General features: G+C 33.9%; 2 protein-coding genes across 2 annotated transcripts; both read right to left on the minus strand.

The window, feature by feature from the left end:
- Positions 1 to 1,481: 1,481 nt before the first annotated feature.
- LOC139489623 (ectonucleotide pyrophosphatase/phosphodiesterase family member 5-like) lies at positions 1,482 to 13,586 on the minus strand. Its single transcript, XM_071276240.1, has 3 exons — positions 13,307 to 13,586; positions 9,492 to 10,222; positions 1,482 to 1,948 (listed from the first exon to the last, which is right to left on the minus strand). The coding sequence occupies exons 1-3, from the start codon at positions 13,521 to 13,523 to the stop codon at positions 1,643 to 1,645; spliced, it is 1,254 nt and encodes a 417-aa protein (XP_071132341.1). The 5' UTR covers positions 13,524 to 13,586; the 3' UTR covers positions 1,482 to 1,642.
- A 4,677-nt stretch (positions 13,587 to 18,263) lies between these two features.
- LOC139489856 (melanoma-associated antigen E1-like) lies at positions 18,264 to 19,106 on the minus strand. Its single transcript, XM_071276703.1, has one exon. It carries the CDS (start codon positions 19,104 to 19,106, stop codon positions 18,264 to 18,266), a length of 843 nt encoding a protein of 280 aa, XP_071132804.1.
- Between the last annotated feature and the right edge of the window lie 896 nt (positions 19,107 to 20,002).

Here is a 20,002-nt window from a genome sequence, read left to right on the forward strand (position 1 = left end):
TTGGCTTTATAACTTTTTTGATCTCAGCGTCACTGATGAGTCTTATGCAGATGAAACGCGCGTCTAGCGTATTAAATTATAATCCTGGTACCTTTGATAACAACAAATAACTTAAAGATTAAGTTCATTGTTACTGAAAATAGACGGATTTTTTTTTAACCAAAACTAGTTTCCGTATGCTTAGTAATGAAATAGACACGAAATTGCATTCCTGATTGTAAACATTGTGATTTTTTTATTAGAGAAAGTTCCATTTCCTATGTGCAAGGTTATGGTCAAAGGTTCTACAAAAATACCGAAATATACGGGAAAACTGGGTTTAGGATGCATTATATATGATTGCAATCTTACTTGGATATGTGGTCACATGTAATAAGACGATGAATAAATGAACGCTATAGCAGTAAACCGGTGTTCAAAAGTCATATTAGTAGTAATTCGATTGAGAAAAAAACAAATCCGGTTCACAAAGCACTTAAAATAAAGCCTGGAAATCTTCATCTGATTATACACCAGTTTGAATTTCTGTTTAAAACCTGATAAAAAATATTGTTTAAGTAAGGTGAAAACAGTAAGACTCTCAATCAGTCGTTGATGTTTTAAACAAAGAAAATTATAGATTTAAAAAAAAACTATCTTAATTAAGTTGCTTATATCCCATTTGATTTGCTACAGGGCCGTGTGGCCCTCGACAATAAGCTAAACATTTACAACGTAAAAGGTCCTGATAAGAAATAATGAAGAACAAGTTACAAGAGAGGACAAACGAATACATAATTGCTACTACAATGAACGAAAAAAAAGGCAGACAGAAAACTACTACAACCTCTGGATAAAGGGCCCTACCTTAAATGAGACAGACAAGGTTTAATGTCGTGTGTGTGTGTGTGTGTGTGCGCGTGTAAGTAGATTTTTCTTTTCCCCAGAACTGAACGCAATTGATTGGAGGACGTTGTGTAAATTTTGATAGGACTAAAATTAGAGTATGTCAAGCAGAAGAATACTTTGTGTCTTTATTTGATAGCCAGCACATTCGGCAAAACTACACAAGAAATAAAACACAACAACTAATCTACCAACGCCTTAGTTCAACCAATGTACTGTATGATGAAAAACATGTATACACAACTGACACTGTCAATCTGCTTAGCAATGCGACAGTCAAAATGCTTCTGATCTTAAAGCTTATAAAATATAAGGCTAAGATTTAGCTAGCTATAAAACCAGGATTTATTCACCTTTTTCTTCGGAAAACGCCTGTAACAAGTTAGGTATATGGAAGTTGTTTTTCACTTCCTTGTTTTAAAGTTTGATAGCGTTTTATTTTTTTTAGTTTTTATGAACTTCTCCTTTTTAATCTGACTTAGAGTTCAGTATTTTTGTTATACGTTTTCCATAGTTTACATATTGCATGGAATTCAATACTGCTTTGATGTTAGCTAGCTTTCTCACAATGCATCAATTATTTTAAATGAACCTGGTTCATATGATGTGCCTTTATTGATTTAGCATTGCTCTCTGTAAATATGTTATCCATGGTTATCGTAAGCACTTGCATTCAGATGAAAATTAATATTACAATTGTAAATTGTGGAAATAATAGTTATGTTCTTATCATTTGTGTAAAGATACTTAATGTGTTTTACATTATTACTAGTAGTGTACATAGAATAAATGTCCAGAATGAAACAATTTTTGCTGACGCGTCATTAGTACCACTCGTTATAAGAAAACTTGAAGTAGCTGTTAGACTGCCGTTGTTTGGTGCAGGTTGTATTCCCAGTATATTACAGATCATGGGATAGATATCAATACTCCTAAATGTGTTGGTTGTATAATTTTCTTTGATATTTGGACCTCTAGCCAGAAATATTGGTTTCATACTATTTAGACGGTTGTCATAACCATGTGCGCCTTTCCCATGATACGATGCTGCTTTTCGTTTGTTCTGAAATGAAGAAAAAAAAGCAAGTGACTTTCATTCCTGTAAAACCTTGTGTTGTAGTACAGACAAATAACAGCGAAAAATACAGACAGCGTTTGTCAGCTGTCTACCATACGTGTCAATCTGTATTCAAATAATGTTTAAAATCTATGTTTTATAATTTCATGTATTGTATTGGATGCAATTATTTCTTTCTTTCTTTCATTTTTGTGTGTGAAACCGTTTAAAAGTGTTTGTAAACAGTCACCAAGGATGTAGGTTTGACATATTGTGATTTCAAGACAAAAGCATAAAAATAAACAGGCTACTTCGTTGTGAAATGATGATAATCTAATTAAGGAAATCTCCAATTGTTGTCTTCAAATGGAATTCGTAAGACAAAAAGCTTTTGATGTTAATATAAATGAGATTGCACACAAATTGCTATATACTTGTATTTAGACATCACAAGCTCTTAATTGCCTCTCATATTGAAACATTTTACGAGAAACTTAACGGTATAAATTGTCAAGTAAAAAATCCCCAAACGGAACAATTTTTTTTTTACATATGACAAAATACTAAAAACGAGGTTTCTGACTTTGGACTGATATACTTTTATGTGGTGGATTGAAATCTATATTCTTACTATCTCTATCACATGCACTTGTCTCAGAAAAATAACCCCCTTTATAAATTGATACAATGTTGTTATTCCTCATTCCAAACTAAAAGACAAATCGAAAGAGTAGGTATTGCTTTGTTTTCTAAAAAAAAAGAATGGTCAACGAGTATCTTGTCATAGGGAGGGATAAATCCTACTTTGTAAGGAACCACTCTGATTCAAACAAAAAATTATCTGAAACTGACATTATCAAGATAAAATTGAGAAAGGAAATGGGGAATGTGTCAAAGCGACAACAACCCGACCATAGAGCAGACAACAGCCAAAGGCCGCCAATGGGTCTTCAATGTAGCGAGAAACTCCCGCACCCGTAGGCGTCCTTCAGCTGGCCCCTTAAAAATATGTATACTAGTACAGTGATAATGGACGTCATACTAAACTCCGAATTATAAACAAGAAACTAAAATTAAAAATAATACAAGACTAAAAAAGGCCAGAGGCTCCTGACTTGGGACAGGCGCAAAATTGCGGCGGGGTTAAACATGTTTATGAGATCTCAACCCTCCCCCTATACCTCTATCCAATGTAGAAAAGTAAACGCATAACAATACGCACATTAAAATTCAGTTCAAGAGAAGTCCGAGTCCGATGTCAGAAGATGTAACAAAAGAAAATAAATAAAATGACAATAAGACATAAATAACAACAGACTACTAGCAGTTAACTGACATGCCAGCTCCAGACCTCAATTAAACTGATTGAAAGATTATGTCTTCATCATATGAATATCAGGCACAATCCCTCCCATTAGTGGTTTAGTATCATACTATCATAAAATATATGAGAAGAACATAACCCGTGTCATGCCAACAAGTGGTTTTTTTTTTTAAATAAATGTGTTTAGTTCCGATGCAAAGACCCTATAAGTGAATCAATATTTAAGCCAAAATATGCAATCTTTAATGACCTGACAACAGTATCGTAACTATATCCCTTCTTAATAAGTCTGTTTATAGGTTTTGTAAGCTTTTGAGGTGAATACTGACATTTTAGTGCTTTGTAAAGAATATTACCATAAAAGATTGGATGTGAAATACCTGAACGTATAAGATGTCTGCATGTTGAGTTATATTTACGAATTATTTCCTTATACCGATGATAAAATTAAGTAAATGTTTTGACTAGTTTGTGATCGAAAACCCTGGTGTAATAATTTTTCAGTAATACATAAATTTCTCTAGCTAAATTATAATACGTTGTTACATACACGAGCGAATCGTACAAGTTGAGATATATAAACACCATAAGATGGTGACAAGGGAACGTCACCATCTAAAAATGGATAATTAACGATAGGAAATGAAAAATCATCTCTTTGATCATAAATTTTTGTATTATGATTCCCGTTAATGATATAGATATCAAGATCGAGGAAAGGGCAGTGGTCATTGTTAGTATTAGCTTTATTTAAAGCAAGTTCAACAGGATAAATTTCTTTAGTATACATACTGAAGTCGTCATTATTGAGAGCCAATATATCATCCAAATATCTAAAAGTATTGTTAAATTTTTGTATCAAATGTTGTTTCGATGGGTCTTTACTAATTTTAGTCATAAATTGTAACTCATAACAATACAAAAACAGGTCCGCAATAAGTAGTGCACAGTTAGTCCCATTGGAATTCCAATAACTTGACGATATACGGAATCTCCAAAGCGAACAAAGATGTTATCAAGTAAAAATTCAAGCGCATATATAGTATCAAAGCATGTCCAATTGACATAGTTCTTTTGTTTATTGCTACTAAAAAAATGACCTAAAAGAGTTTGAACATATGTACTCGCATTCTGACTTTTTTTAATTTTTAAATGCCCAGTTAATTAGGGATGTGAATTTTTTCTTAATAAGAATATGAGGCAAAGTTGTATATAGGGTAAAAAATATCAAAACTTTGAACTGATTCAAAATCACCAATATATGCATGCAATTTATCAACAACCTAATTAAAATCAAATCTCTCACTCGCTCATTTTTTAATGCTTGGTCGCTGCATGGGAGCGACCAAGCATTAAAAAATGAGCAAGTGAGAGATTTAATGTTAATTAGATTGATTTATCAAGTACTTCCAACGAGTTTTTGACACTCCAAAAGTAATTAATTCCAATATTTTCAAAGGCCTTATTTGAACAATTTATTATCAGGTTTTTTTTATTGTACCAAGTGTACTAGTAAGTAGAATAGACAATTTAGTAGTGGACAATGGCTTGAAGATGAAATAAATCTATATTTGTAAGGTTTTTTGTGTAACTTTGGAAGCCAGTACATAGTTGGGACTTTCATTGTATTTGGTTCTGCTTGTAAAGAAGTAGATGCTTGATTTCTTGATTGAAAACATATTTGGTACGTTTGGAGGACGTGTTTTTCAACAGACTGTCGGCATTCCAATGTGCTTCTCTTCTAGCCGACTTGTTTCTTTGTTATTATGAGGCTGGCTTCATACAGGAACTTCTTAGGAAGAAAGATAAGAAGTTAGCAACATCCTTTAACTTTACGTTCCGCTATATAGAAGAATATCGGTGAATATCAATTATATGGTCATTTTTATAAATTTCCTGTTTACAAAACTTTTGAATTTTTCGAATAACTAAGGATTTTCCTACCCGAGGAGTAGATTACCTTAGCCGTATTTGGCACCACTTTTTGGAATTTTGGGTCCTCAATGCTCTTCAAAATTGAATTTGTTTGGCTTTTTAACTGTTTTGATCTGAGCGTCACTGATGAGTCTTATGTAGACGAAACGCGCGTCTGGCGTATAAAATTATAATCCTGGTACCTTTGATAACTATTGAACGAATCTATCCAATCGAACTAGAGATAAGGATACTATAGATACAGTTAAGTATGTCTCATATTTTGACTTACATCTAGAAATAGACAATGAGAGTCGGTTGAAAACAAAACTTTACGACAAAAGAGATGATTCCAGCTTCCCAATTGTGAACTTTCCATTCAAGCAGCGCCTGCATGCGAAGTATATATCTCCCAATTGATACGATATTCCTGCGCTTGTATGTCCTATCATAATTTCCGTGATAGAGGGTTGCTGCTCACAAGGAAGCTATTAAACCAAGAGTTCCAAATGGTGAAGTTGAAATCATCCCTTCGTGAATTACGGACACTATCACGAGTTGATTGAACGTTATGGAATAATAAAATTAACGGTACCAATTTTCTTGCACCAGATGCGCATTTCGACAATACATGTCTCTTCAGTGATGCTCGTGGCCAAAATATTTGAAATCCAAAGCTTATATAAAAGATGAAGAGCTATAATCTAAAAGGTCAAAAAAGGTATAGCCAAATCCGTGAAACGAATCAGAGCTTTGCATGAGGGAGATACATTTCTTAATTTATAATAAGAATCACCGTTTCACAGATATCAGCTATGTTCATTATGTCGTAACTAAAATCCCCTTCCCTTTTCATGAATATGACCTACCGAATTTGACTATTTACCGGGTTTGTAATAGCATGAGCAACACGACGGGTGTCACTCGTGGAGCAGGAACTGCTTACCCTTCCGGAGCACCTGAGATCACCCCCAGTTTTTGTGGGGTTCGTGTTGCTCAGTCTTTAGTTTTCTATGTTGTGTGCTGTGTTCTATTATTTGTCTGTTTGTCTTTTTCTTTTTAGCCATTGCGTTGTCAGTTTATTTTCAACATATGAGTACGACTGTCCCTTTGGTATCTTTCGCCCCTCTTGTATATAGAAAATAAATTATGAAACAAGTGCCTTTCATCTCAATCCGCCCCTTTTATTCTCGATACGAGTAATTATGAAATAAGCAAACAAAACTAACATTCAAATGCACAACAGGAAAAGCACATAAGTCTATAATAACGGAAGAATTGATAACAAAAACAACCAATATCGCGTTGAGTAATGCATAGAGCTACTACATTTAAGAAAGTTGTATGTATCTAAATGTTTGCTAATTAGCTAGTATAAAGCAATGTACGATGACCTAGCACATTAAGACATTATCATGTGCAATGAGCAGGTTTGTGTATAACTATTTCTTTCAAAGTAGAGGTGAAAGATACCGAAGGGCCATTCAAACTCATAAGCCGTCATTAAATGACAACACCATGGTAAAAGACTAAAGAACAAACAACACCATACAAATAATAACTAAATACTAAATACCGAGCAACGCAAACCCCGCCAAAACCCAGGTGCTACAGTAGGGTAAACAGATCCTTCTGAACGTTTGCTCATTTTAGTAAAAACTCAGTTATGAGTAGAACTTGGTACACACTAAGAGAGGATATGATTGTGGTTACGAAATTGGAACATGTCCGTCGTATATGTGAAACACGTATTCCGTAACGGTCAACCAACTCGTGATGGCGTCCGTAAAATATTCGAGAGGTTGATTTTAACTTCATCACTTGGAACTCTTAGATTAATAGCATCTTTGTGAGCAGCAATCCTATATCAAGGTAAAACTCCATATGCAGGCACTGCTGGAGTGTTGCTACATAGAAATGGAAAATTTACAATTAGAAAGCAGAAATCATCTTTTTAGTCGTAAAGTTTTTTTCTCAACCGACCCTCATTGTCAATTGATCTATTGTCAATAAATGTAAGATAAGAAATGAGACAGACATACCTGTACCTGTTGTATCAGTCTATGGAAGAAGCGATTCGATAAAAGCTTTTCTTATATCAACGAGCGATATTGTCTTATATCAACGAGTTGCATTGTGGGAAATTTCAGACGAATGTTAGCATTTGTACGAAGAAAGGCAGATTTCTCGGTATAAAGTAATGACTCTTTTCTTAAAACAGGGTGACATTTAACATGACATACGTCAGGTGTATAATTTTCATGAGTTATTTTATGTAATAACAAGCAAGGTGTATTTAAACGAGAAAATTGAATTATTGAATAAATGAAAAATAAATGCACGATTTATCATTTGTAGATGTACACATTCTATAAATATCATGTAGCAAATTCAGTGGAATGCAATTGAGATGAATTCAACTGTTTGCCACGTCAAAATCACCTATAAGTCAACGATACTGCTATATTTTAAAATATCAATGCTATATTTGTCTTATATCATAGCGATGATTTTTTTAATATCAAAAATTTATGAATGCGATACTTTTCTAATATAACTGCTTTAGTTTTCTAATATAGAATTAATACGTTGACACTTCACAATGCATGTCAAGAAAACTGCAAACATAATTCACAAACTTAGATCATGACCAGTTCAACGTTTTAGGATCAACATCACTAAAATTTCGTAACTGTAACACAATTAACGCTTACATGAACTTATCATTCCGAAAATGTTGCTTGACCCGTATGAATGGTTTTACACTAGTAATTTTGGGGCCCTTTATAGCTTGTTCGGTGTGAGCCAAGGCTCCGTGTTGAAGGCCGTACATTGACCTATAATCATGGTTTACTTTTTTTTAATTTGTTATTTGGATGGAGAGTTGTCTCATTGGCACTCACACCACATCTTCCTATATCTATATATCTTTTCTATATTCATAAATTTAGATTGTTCAATTGGAGGACTGGAAAGCAGTTATTTATAAGGGGAAATTTTAAGATTTATAGATTTAAGAAGATGGTGCATGAGTTCGAATGAGACAACTTTCCATCAAAGTAATAATTTGTTTAAAGTAAACCATTATAGATCAAAGTAAGTCCTTAAACACGGAGCCTTGGCTCACAGCGAACACCACGCTATATAGGAACAAGAACATTGCTAGTGTTATACCATTCAAACAGGAAAACCAACGGTCTAATTTAAAAAAAAAAAAAAAAAAAAAGAAGATTCAAAAGTACAGGTCAATCATTTTGATACTTAGCTATTTGATTATTTGATTACGGCATTGTTTATTAAACTCTTATTTGATTAGATTTGCTTCCAAAACCAATTGAGAAATTTGTAAGATAATACCAAAAACAATTTGAATTTAAGCAATGGTCTTAAAACTGCTTATTTACATACAATACTACTAAGAAGTAAAATTAAAAAAAATACTGAACTCCGCATTGTTTATTTATGTATATAAGAAAAACACAGCACTTCAAATTTTACACTGACATAAACGTAAGCTTCTAACTAACTTCTGCATGTATATTTAGACTCAATTGTTGTTTATATTTGAACAATAAGTTTTAAAATTAGTATTTTCTTAATTTTTCGTTGCCGAAAACAACATTTTCCACATGGAATGTCTGCATATTTACAATTGATATTAGACAATATCGCTATGTGATTTAAGAAAAGTTTTTATCGATACGCTTCTTCCATAGACTGTGTATCCTTTATTGTAAGTCACCAAACTTTGAATTATATACTGAGAGGTCATCATCCTTATAGCAGAAAGTGAAGTTAAAGGATATTGCTATTTTCTTTGCTTCTTAAGAAAATTCTGTGTGAAGTAAGTCTCATATGAATAAAAAATACAAGTCGGCAAGAAGAGAAGCACAGCTGTTTCCCATGAGAGTGCCGATTGTTTGTTGAAAAAAAGCCGTAGCAAATATGTTGTCAATAAAGAATTAAGCATCTTGATGATGTCAATTGCAGATCATTTGCCAAAATTGAACAAGTTTCATTCGTTAGCAATTGATTGATAGATATGTGATCGATCTTCAACTTTTCTTGACAGAACATCTATCTGCTAACTACATACAGTGTATTCTCAATTGGTATTAGTGCATAAACGAGTGGCCCAGGATGCAGTACAGGCACAACTACTCTTTTTTCGGATATTAACTTTGAATTGCATTTTAACTATCACGTATAGCTCATAAATAAAGGCAACAGTATTATACCGCTGTTCAAAAGTCATAAATCGATTAAGAGCAAATAAATCCGGGTTTCATAAAACAAAATAGTTTCACTTACTGTTGTAATAGACCAGCCTTCATCGGCAAGCAGAAATACTGGCATGATGCGTCTATTGTTTCTGTAGTGCCAGTGATCGGGTATATCTTCCTTCTTGAAAACTGAAATATGTGAAACGTTCTGGAGACTCTGGACAACATCATCTATCAGTCCCAAAGAAGGTTGGATCTGCATGATTGGTCCGTTATCCACAGGAAACTGTATTTTGCTCATATTCACATGATCTGTAATGTCAACTACTTTGTTAGCAGTATCTATAGTTGTCATTCCATGATCGCTGGTCAATATCAAATTCACCTTGTTCGTGAGATTATGCGAGTCAAATTTATCCAAAAGATATCCTAAAATCTTATCCATAGCTTGAACTTTTTCAATAATCTGAGGCGAATCTGGACCAAAGGCATGTCCAGTGGCGTCTGGTTCATGGAAATACAGATTTACAAGATCTATGTGTTCATCTGTCAACCATGTTATCACCGTATCAATACGATTTTTGAAAGGCACTGATTGGTTATAATGTTTCCAGATGTTTGGCCTGTAACCCCTGATTTCGGCTTCACTTCCTGGCCAGAAATACGTAGCACTTTTCAGGTTTTGTCTACGAGCAGTTACCCATATAGGTTCTCCACCATTCCACCATCTCGTTTCGTAATTTTGCATGTTAAAAGTGCTGTTGAATACTGGATCATACATTTTATTCCCAATAATGCCATGGCTTTCTTCATATAGACCTACAATTCAACCATAAATATTTTTTATCAATCACAAGAAAGGGTGCAAATGGATATAGGAAGATGTGGTAAGAGTGTCAATGAGACAACTCTTCATCCAAGTCATAATTTGTAAAAGTAAACAATTATAGGTCAACGTACGGTATTCAACACGAAGCATTGGCTCACACCGAACAGTAAAACCATCTAACGGGAAAACTAACGATCTTATCTATAAAAAAAACCCGAGAAACGCTTATGAATCACATCAACTACGACAGAAACAAGCTTAGATTTAATATAGACTATAAGACAAGAGAATGAATATCGGTACGACTATATCTTCAACTACCGACAAAATACTTCCTTCAATATATGCGGAAATAAAGGTCTCGGTAAAGTAAATCTGAATAGTTCAAACGATATCTGTTATGCAGTAAATGTTTCTTATGCGGTTTTATATGCACATATTTGAAATCATAATTCATCTTTTGATAAAATTGATATGTTCATCCATCATTTTTCTGAATTTTATCACAAATTTAAGAATATGTTCTGGAAGTATGATTTGAATCCCATTTGCAACCAAGCCTTTTTGTTATTGTTTATTACGTATTGAAAAGGCTTGTTAGAAATGATACGACTTATATTCGCATTCATTCTAAAAGGTTGTGATTTTCTGCACTTTTCTCGACGTTCAGTGTTATTTAATGTTTTGTCCTTCATAGGCATTGCAATCATATGAATCCAGGAAAGATGTTTATGAAAAGGGACTAAAAGATTGCTCCAGAGATCTAAAATCATTACAATCGGTTTGTACTTTTCTTCATATATTTGACGTTACTATAAAACCTATGTTACTATATGGGTGTTAAAATTGGGGGGTAATAATTATAACGAAAAAAAATGGAAAATATTTCACTTAATGAATGAAATTCTCAAAGACTGGAAACATGGTGTATATAAATGTGAAAGAAAACAGCATAAATGTACTGAATTATAATGATATCTACTTGGAACAAAATAAAATGTAAGAAATTATAAAACTTTGGAGTTATCTCTCTTTATTCACGAATTGAACCTATCTATAGTACAACATGACTTGTGTGCATAGCTTTAATATATGAATTGTCTCAGAACTTGGACATAACACATGTGTCCTTGCAGTGGTTGATACAAGAACACTCACTAAATGACTTAAAAACATGTTGCCTATAATGAATATATGAATGGGGATCGCAGAGACCACTCCTGGTTCCCTTATATGTCCTTGCACTGGTTAATACAAGAACACTCACCGAATGACTTATCAAATGTTGCATTTAATGAGTATTTGAATGGGGATCGCAAGACAACTCATGGTTCCCTTATAATAAATTATTCAACAAAAAATTAAACGTAACAAAAATCTTATGAAACCTAAGTACTGATGAAAAAACGACTAAAAGATGATCTTCTAAAATTCTGGTAAAGTATAAAAGATTCTTCACCTAATAACAAAGGCAAATTATACAATTACTTTAAATTTAAGTCTACATTCCAGTTCGGAAAAAAAATAGAAATAAAACATAAAACATAAATTTAATCGAACAATGCTCTCTAAATTCGGAAGAAAGTAATCAATTTCTTAGGGAAGAAACTTGAAGACGTGAGAAGAGATACTACTCTTTTGGAAAATCATAGCCATCACCAAGATGTGAAAGACTTTCGTAGTTCTATGATCTAAACCAAGTACAGGACAAGGTACTTGTTTTGCTTCAATGTCCAATATATAACCATTGGAGAAAAACTATGTTATCTCAAATCAATTCCTTAATATAAAGTATATAAGTACAAGTAGGTCGTTTATATGAATAATGCGTAATGAAGACAACATCTTTCTATCTTTAATGCGTGAATATTTGAAGCTTAATTTTGCTTAAAGAAAACAGCATTAATGTACTGAATTATAATGATTATATCTATTTGGTAAGAATTAAAAGGTTTGTAAGAATTTATAAAACTTAAGAGTTATCTCTCTTTATTCACGAATTGGACCTATTTATATTACAAGTTCTAATGTGTTGTGCTTAAGCGGAATTGGAATGGTTGAATGATATGAAAGTGTGAATGATCGTGTCAAATTCTATAATGACAGAAAGGGCACATTTAGAATAAATTTGAATTTGAAACGAGATTCTTGAATTCATAACTGTTACAATGCATGCATCTACATAAAAATAAGTACTGCATGCAGGTTTTTTTTTTTTTTTTTTATCTTTTTTACAATAATTTCGAATCTATCGCAGGCTACTTAACTTTCGAGTTTGCTGACGAAGTTAACCGAGTCTTGACATTAATAAACAATCAACACAGAGCACGCAAAAATAAGTGAATTAAGTCGGAGAACTATGATTTATATTTTTTTAATTTTCCATGCATTCCAATTTTTTTCATTAAAAGTTCCCTTAAACAATTGTTATATGATTTGGTTATTGAATTTGTTCTTTACTGTTTTCTTTCCAGCTAGTGCATGTGTGTTTACATTCTTTCAACTCTGTTTTCCCGTCTGTGTTTTCCTTGCTTTGTGTGGTGGTCGAAATTCTAACGAAAGGTTTTGTAGTTAAGATCACTGCATACCGGAAGATATCGTCGAATTAGTGTACGGTCACACAATAATGCAATCGCTTACACTTATGAAGATTTTGATATTCTAAAAGAATTTACTTTTACATGTAAGTTCACGTTCATTTGTTTAGTAGTACTTTCAAACACATTTAACCTTATTTTTAATTTGAAGTTTTATAGGACTCTAGGCTTAGTTAAAAATAAATAACAATAAGATGACTACCTCAATCTTGACCACAAACCAGACCCGACCTACATTTTTTTTGGCTCAGGACATAGGTTTTTTTTAACATTCTTTTATTTCTTATACATTTGAATTACCAATATTTGTTTCGAAATCAGTATATTAAAAAAAAAGATAGATTTTTTTTTCAATTTCCTATTAAAACTTGTAATAAAATAACATGCAAATTTATAAGCAATATGTCATTACACTCTACACTTAATATTTCTTATATAACCCTGTCGAAAGCAAAGGTTTTTCTCAATACTACTTACCAGTGACAATAGTATAATGGCAGGGGAATGTCTTCGTTATAAAGGTGTTGTTAATGTAACTGGCTTTAGTCCCATTTTGCGCAAGGCGATCAAAGTTTGGTGTGGAAACTTTCGTCAAATAGTCCCATCTAAAGCCATCCATAGATACTAACAACACTTGATTACTATAAACACTAACAAACATGAATGTGAAGACTACAAATACACGTCCGTCCATCTTTGTTTCAACCTTAATTGTTCAATCATTACATATACAGATAAACTAAATTTAGATTGAACTGTTTGATAGATACAGGAAGGATAAGATGTACAAATCATAGTAACCTAATTAGTCAAAATGTGATGCACCTTATCGGTCTTAATATTTCTAGTGCCTGGTAACGACTTTAAGCTGATTAAACATTTATTTTCCTAATAAAAAATGCAATTTCTTTTTAATTCAGAAAACTGATAACATGAATTGATAACCGACAAAAATAACTAAAGAAAAAATATAAAATGCACTGAAAGCAAATTACATAATCTGAGTTTTGGTTTGTCATGTTATCTAGTTTGTTTAATGACTTAAACTTTATACCTTCCTTGTTTGATAACATCCGAGCATATTATTTATAACAAGAATGTGTCCTAAGTACACGGATGCCCCACTCGCCTATCATTTTCCATGTTCAATGGACCGTGAAATTGGGTAAAAAATCTAATTTGGCATTAAAATTAGAAAGATCATACCATATAGGAAACATGTGTACTAAGTTTCAAGTTGTTTGGTCTTCAACTTCATCAAAAACTACCTTGACCAAAAACTTTAACCTGAAACTCCCACTTTCATTTTCCATGTTCAGTGGACCGTGAAATTGGGGTCAAAAGTCTAATTTGGCTTTAAAATTAGAAAGATCATATCATAAGCAACAAGTGTACTAAGTTTCAAGTTGATTGGACTTCAGCTTCATCAAAAACTACCTTGACCAAAAACTTTAACCTGAAGTGGAGTGAACGGACTCACGGACGGACAAACGAACGAACGGACGAACGGACGAACGAACGAACGAACGAACGGACGGACGAACGGAGGCACAGACCAGAAAACATAATGCCCCTCTACTATCGTAGGTGGGGCATAAAAATAACCAGCAGATTTTGATTTTTAAGTACACACCAGTTACATTAGAAGTCATACAGTAAATCTAAGTTTAAAGTTTAGATTCCTATATGGTTCTTATTCAGTACAGCTAGAGACGGAAACAAATGTTAAGTCGGGTATTTCCGGTTACCACAAATTTCTTTACCTAATTCTTTCAAAAGAACAAATATGTGTCATAGAAGTTAAGCTGTCTGTACCTTTCAATCGGAAGCCTTAAATAAGATAAGATTGTAAAATTCTGTAAAATCCATATAGACACAGAGATAATTATTACAATGAAATAGCTGGCATAAATCACTGTTATTAAAGCTTATGATATCTTCGTAGCTGATGCCACACCGAAATAGGAAAATAAATCTAAAACTTCTACGACGATGACGTTCTTGATCCTTTGAATAAACGGTACTATAAAATTGATTATGATAATTAAAGCAACACAAAATATGTATTGCTTTACAGTTATACACACTGATGGTTATACCTACTGGTGATACTTATGTTTTGGCATGCACAAAGCCATGCTTTCCTCTGTCTTTACAACAGAAACAGTCTGATACACTTGTACTGTTGATATCCGAGTGGGTAATTTAAAGGTTGTAATTGGCTTTTAACTACCAACTGCTAGTACCCTTTGGTCAGTAGTTTGTGTCTTTTATCATATTTTACTATATTTTATTATTTGTGTTTGTGCGTGTGTCTAAAAGAGGGACGAAAGATACCAAAGGGACAGTCAAACTCATATGTCGAAAATAAACTGACAACGCCTGGCTAAAAATAAAAGAAGACAAACAGACAAACAATAGAACACATGACACAACATAGAAAACTAAAGAATAAGCAACACGAACCCCACCAAAAACTAGGGTTGATCTCAGGTGCTCCGGAAGAGTAAGCAGATCCTGCTCCGCATGTGTCACCCGTCGTGTTGCTTATGTGATAACAAATCCGGTAAATAGTCCAACTCGGTAGGTCACATTCATGAAAGGGAAAGGGATTGTAGTTACGACGTAAGGAACATATCCGATATCATTTGTGAAACGGTTATTCCATAACGGTCAACCAACTGGTGATGGCGTCCGTAAAATTAATGAAGGGATGATTTCAACTTCACCATTTGGAACTCTTGGTTTAATAGCTTCCTTGTGAGCAGCAACCCTCTATCAAAAAAATCATGATAGGAAATGCAAGCACGGGAATATTGTATCAATTGGGAGATATGTACCCCGTTGCAGGTGCTGCTGGAATGTTGCTACTTAGAAATGGAAAGTTCACAATCGGAAAGCTAAAATCATCTCAATTGTCGTAAAGCTTTGTTTTCAACCGACCCTCATTGTCAATTTCTAGATGACGAGTGACGACGTCTAAAAGACGAGTGAAGCCCATTCCAATTATTTTTTAGTTTGTTCGTACATCGATATAACAATATTTTAGTATGTAATGACCAACATGAAGTAATCTCCTAGTGGAGCAGGAACTGTTTGCCCTTCCAGGACACTTTACCTGTAGAGGTTATCATGATGCTGTTTACCACTATTTCCTATCTATGACAGTACACGAGATTTAATGCAAAAACCAAGAGAATTTAATTTAGCCAATTAACTGTTGACATAGACATTTGCCTCGTATGTATGTAATTTTGATAGTAAAATGCAATCGGTTAAATTGCAATATTTTAAAATGAAACCATGCAAATTATTCTAAATTTAAATAATCTCTCTGAAATGAGAAGTCAATGCAGATACACCAAATATAATGACATCAAAGGTGGGGTCCCCCTAAACTGACAGAATCACAAACATGTAAACTACCGGTATGTAAAAGTTCCGAAGCTAATGCATCAATACTAAGAGGACAGGGTTGTATAATCTACAAGTAGATATCATGATATGTACTAATGGTAATACAACTGAATACCAAATGTCATTGACTTACCATTAGTGCTTTATCTTAAAGTAACCTTATCTACTTTAACGTGTTAACTATTCAGACCGTGCGAGACCTTCATAGGTAATCAAGGTCGTTAAACACCCCCTCGTATTTTGTAAACTTTGCAAGAAATTGTGCCAGTAGTCTAGGCCATGACTGATGGTGGAAATCGTCATTTAAGGGCAATATATTAGTTATTATGTAGATCTTGATATTGTTCATCTATTTTCATGGCTACAGTTTCTGTCTATCTTAGAAAGTTTTAAAGATACTAGAAGAACAAACTAGAGGCTCTAAAGAGCCTGTATCGCTCACCTTGGTCTATGATCATACTAAAAAAGGACATACATAATAGATGAGAATAGAATTCATGAGAAAATCATGTTTCCAAATTGGGGATGATGATGTGTTTGTCAATCTTACTTTACTGAACATTCTTGCTGTTTACAATTTTTTCTATCTATAATGAACTTGGCTCGGTACTGTTTTGGTCAAGTTGACTTATTTGTAGATCTTACTTTGCTATAAATATTTGTTGTATACAGTTTATCTTTATCTAAGAAAATATTGAAGATAATTACCAAAAACTGCAAAATTTTCTTAAAATTACCAATTCAGGGGCAGGAACCCAACAACGGGTTGCCTGATTTTTCAAAAAATTGCAGGGCAGTTAGATCTTGACTTAATGAACATATTTAAATGATTGAGATTTGCTCTAAATGCTTTGAATTCAGAGATATTAGCCAAAAATTGCATTTTACCCTTATGTACTATTTTTAGCCATGTCAGCCATCTTGGTTCGTGGACGAGGTCATTGGGTTTATTATTGAAACTGCATATCCTTAAGATGATGGTTGCCAAGTTTGGTTAAATTTGTCTAAGTAGTTTCAGAGACTAAGATTTTTTAAAAAGATTACTAAAATTTTAGAAAAATGGTTAAAAATAGACTACAAAGGGCAATAACTCCTTAATGGGTCAACTGACAATTTTGATCATCATGACTTATTTGTAGATCTTACTTTGCTAAACATCATTGCTGTTTACAGTTTATCTCTATCTTTTATAAAATTTAAGATAATAACCAAATACTGCAAAATTTTCTTAAAATTATTAATTCGGGGGCAGCAACCCAACAACGGGTTGTCTGATTTGTTGAAAATTTCAGGGCAGATAGATCTTGACCTAATAAACAATTTAACCCAGTCAGATTTGCTCTAAATGCTTTGGTTTCAGAGATATAAGCCAAAATCTACATTTTACCCCCTATGTTCTATTTTTAGCCATGGAGGCCATCTTGGTTGGATGGCCAGATCGTCGGACACATTTTTTAAACTAGATACCCCAAGGATGATTGTGGCTAAGTTTGGTTATATTTGGCCCACTAGTTTCAGAGGAGAAGATCTTTGTAAAAGTTTACGGACGACGGACGACGGACGACGGACGACGGACGACAGACGACAGACGACAGACGACGGACGACGGACGCCAAGTGATGAGAAAAGCTCACTTGGCCCTTTGGGCCAGGTGAACTAAAAACAGGAAAAGTTTTCAAAAATTGCCAATAATAACTCCTGATAGTTTCAGTGACATAATAATTAATAAGCTATTGTTTTCTAAACATTGTCAACAAAAATGATCATGCAAATGCGTGTTTGCCTATCTATTTATGCAAAAAATAGTCAAAATAGCAATTAAAGGGATATTTCTCTATTGTAGACTATATGAGAGTCATCTGATGTTTTCATTTCTTTTCAAATAGAATTGAGAGTGGAAATCGGAATGAGTCGGTGACAACAGTCCGACCAAAGAGCTGAATTCAGCCGAGAGCCACCAATTGGTCTTAAAAGCAGCAAGAAAATCCCGCACCCAAAGGTGAGCTTCATCTGACCTCTAAATTGTAACGTGTACTAGCCCATCGAAATGTTTGCTGATTATAGTTTGTGCATATCTTTCAAAGTTTTTGAGATAATTGTCAAAAACCTCAATAAATTTATTTAAAATCACCACATTATAAATATCCAATAAAGGTACAGTTTTTGATGGGCCCATTCTTTCCAATAAAGGTACAGTACTTGATGGACCTATTCTGTCCAATAAAGGTCCAGTGATTAATGGGCCCATTCTTTCCAATAAAGGTACAGTATTTGATGGGCCTATTCTTTCCAATAAAGGTACAGTACTTGATGAGCCCATTCTTTCCAATAAAGGTACAGTACTTGGTGTGCACATTCTTTCCAATAAAGGTACAGTACTTGATGGGCCCATTCTTTCCAATAAAGGTACAGTACTTGATGGGCCCATTATTTCCAATAAAGTTTCAGTATTTGATGGACCCATTCTTTCCAATAAAGGATCAGTACTTGATGGGCCCATTCTTTCCAATAAAGGTACAGTACTTGATGGGCCTATTCTTTCCAATAAAGGTACAGTACTTGATGGGCCCATTCTTTCCAATGAAGGTTCTGTACTTGATGGGTCCATTCTTTCCAATAAAGGTACAGTACTTGATGGGCCCATTCTTTCCAATAAAGGTTCAGTACTTGATGGGCTCATTCTTTCCAATAAAGGTACAGTGCTTGATGGGCCCATTCTTTCCAAAAAAGGCACAGTGCTTGATGGGTCCATTCTTTCCAATAAAGGTTCAGTACTTGAAGGGTCCATTCTTTCCAATAAATGTTCAATACTTGATGGGCCGATATTTTCCAATAAAGCTACAGTACTTGATAGGTCCATTTTTTTTACAACTAAGGTACAGTACTTGATGGGCCCATTCTTTCCAATAAAGGTACAGTACTTGATGGGCCGATATTTTCCAATAAAGGTACAGTACTTGATGGGCCCATTTTTCCAATTAAGATACAGTGCTGGATGGGCCTATCATTTCCTATAAAGGTACAGTGATTGATAGGCCTATCATTTCCTTTAAAGGTTCAGTGCTTGAAGGACAATTTCTTTCCAATAAAGGATCAGTGCTTGATGGACCTATTCTTTCTTATAAAGGTTCAGTGCTTGATGGGCTAATTCTTTCTTATAAAGGTGCAGTGTTTGATGGGCCTATTCTTTCCAATAAAGGTTCAGTGCTTGATGGGCCTATTCTTTCTTATAAAGGTTCAGTGATTGATGGGCTAATTCTTTCTTATAAAGGTTCAGTGCTTGATGGGCTAATTCTTTCTTATAAAGGTGCAGTGCTTGATGGGCCTATTCTTTCCAATAAAGGTTCAGAGCTTGATGGGCCTATTCTTTCTTATAAAGGTTCAGTGATTGATGGGCCAATTCTTTCAAATAAAGGTACAGTGCTTCATGGGCCCATTTCTTCCATTAAAAATACAGTGGTCGATGGCCCGTTCTTTCAAATAATAGGTACAGTACTTGATGGGCCAATTCTTTCTTATAAAGGTTCAGTGTTTGACGGGCCAATTCTTTCTTATAAAGGTTCAGTGCTTGATGGGCCTATTCTCTCCTATAAAGGTTCAGTGCTTGATGGGCCAATTCTTTCAAATTAAGATACAGTGCTTGATGGGCCTATTCTTTCCTATAAAGGTACAGTGATTAATGGGCCTATCATTTCCTTTAAAGGTTCAGTGCTTAAAGGACAATTTCTTTCCAAAAAAGGATCTGTGCTTGATGGA

The sequence above is a fragment of the Mytilus edulis genome, chromosome 9 (genome assembly GCF_963676685.1).
Source record: "Mytilus edulis chromosome 9, xbMytEdul2.2, whole genome shotgun sequence".
Classification (NCBI taxonomy): Eukaryota; Metazoa; Mollusca; class Bivalvia; order Mytilida; family Mytilidae; genus Mytilus; species Mytilus edulis.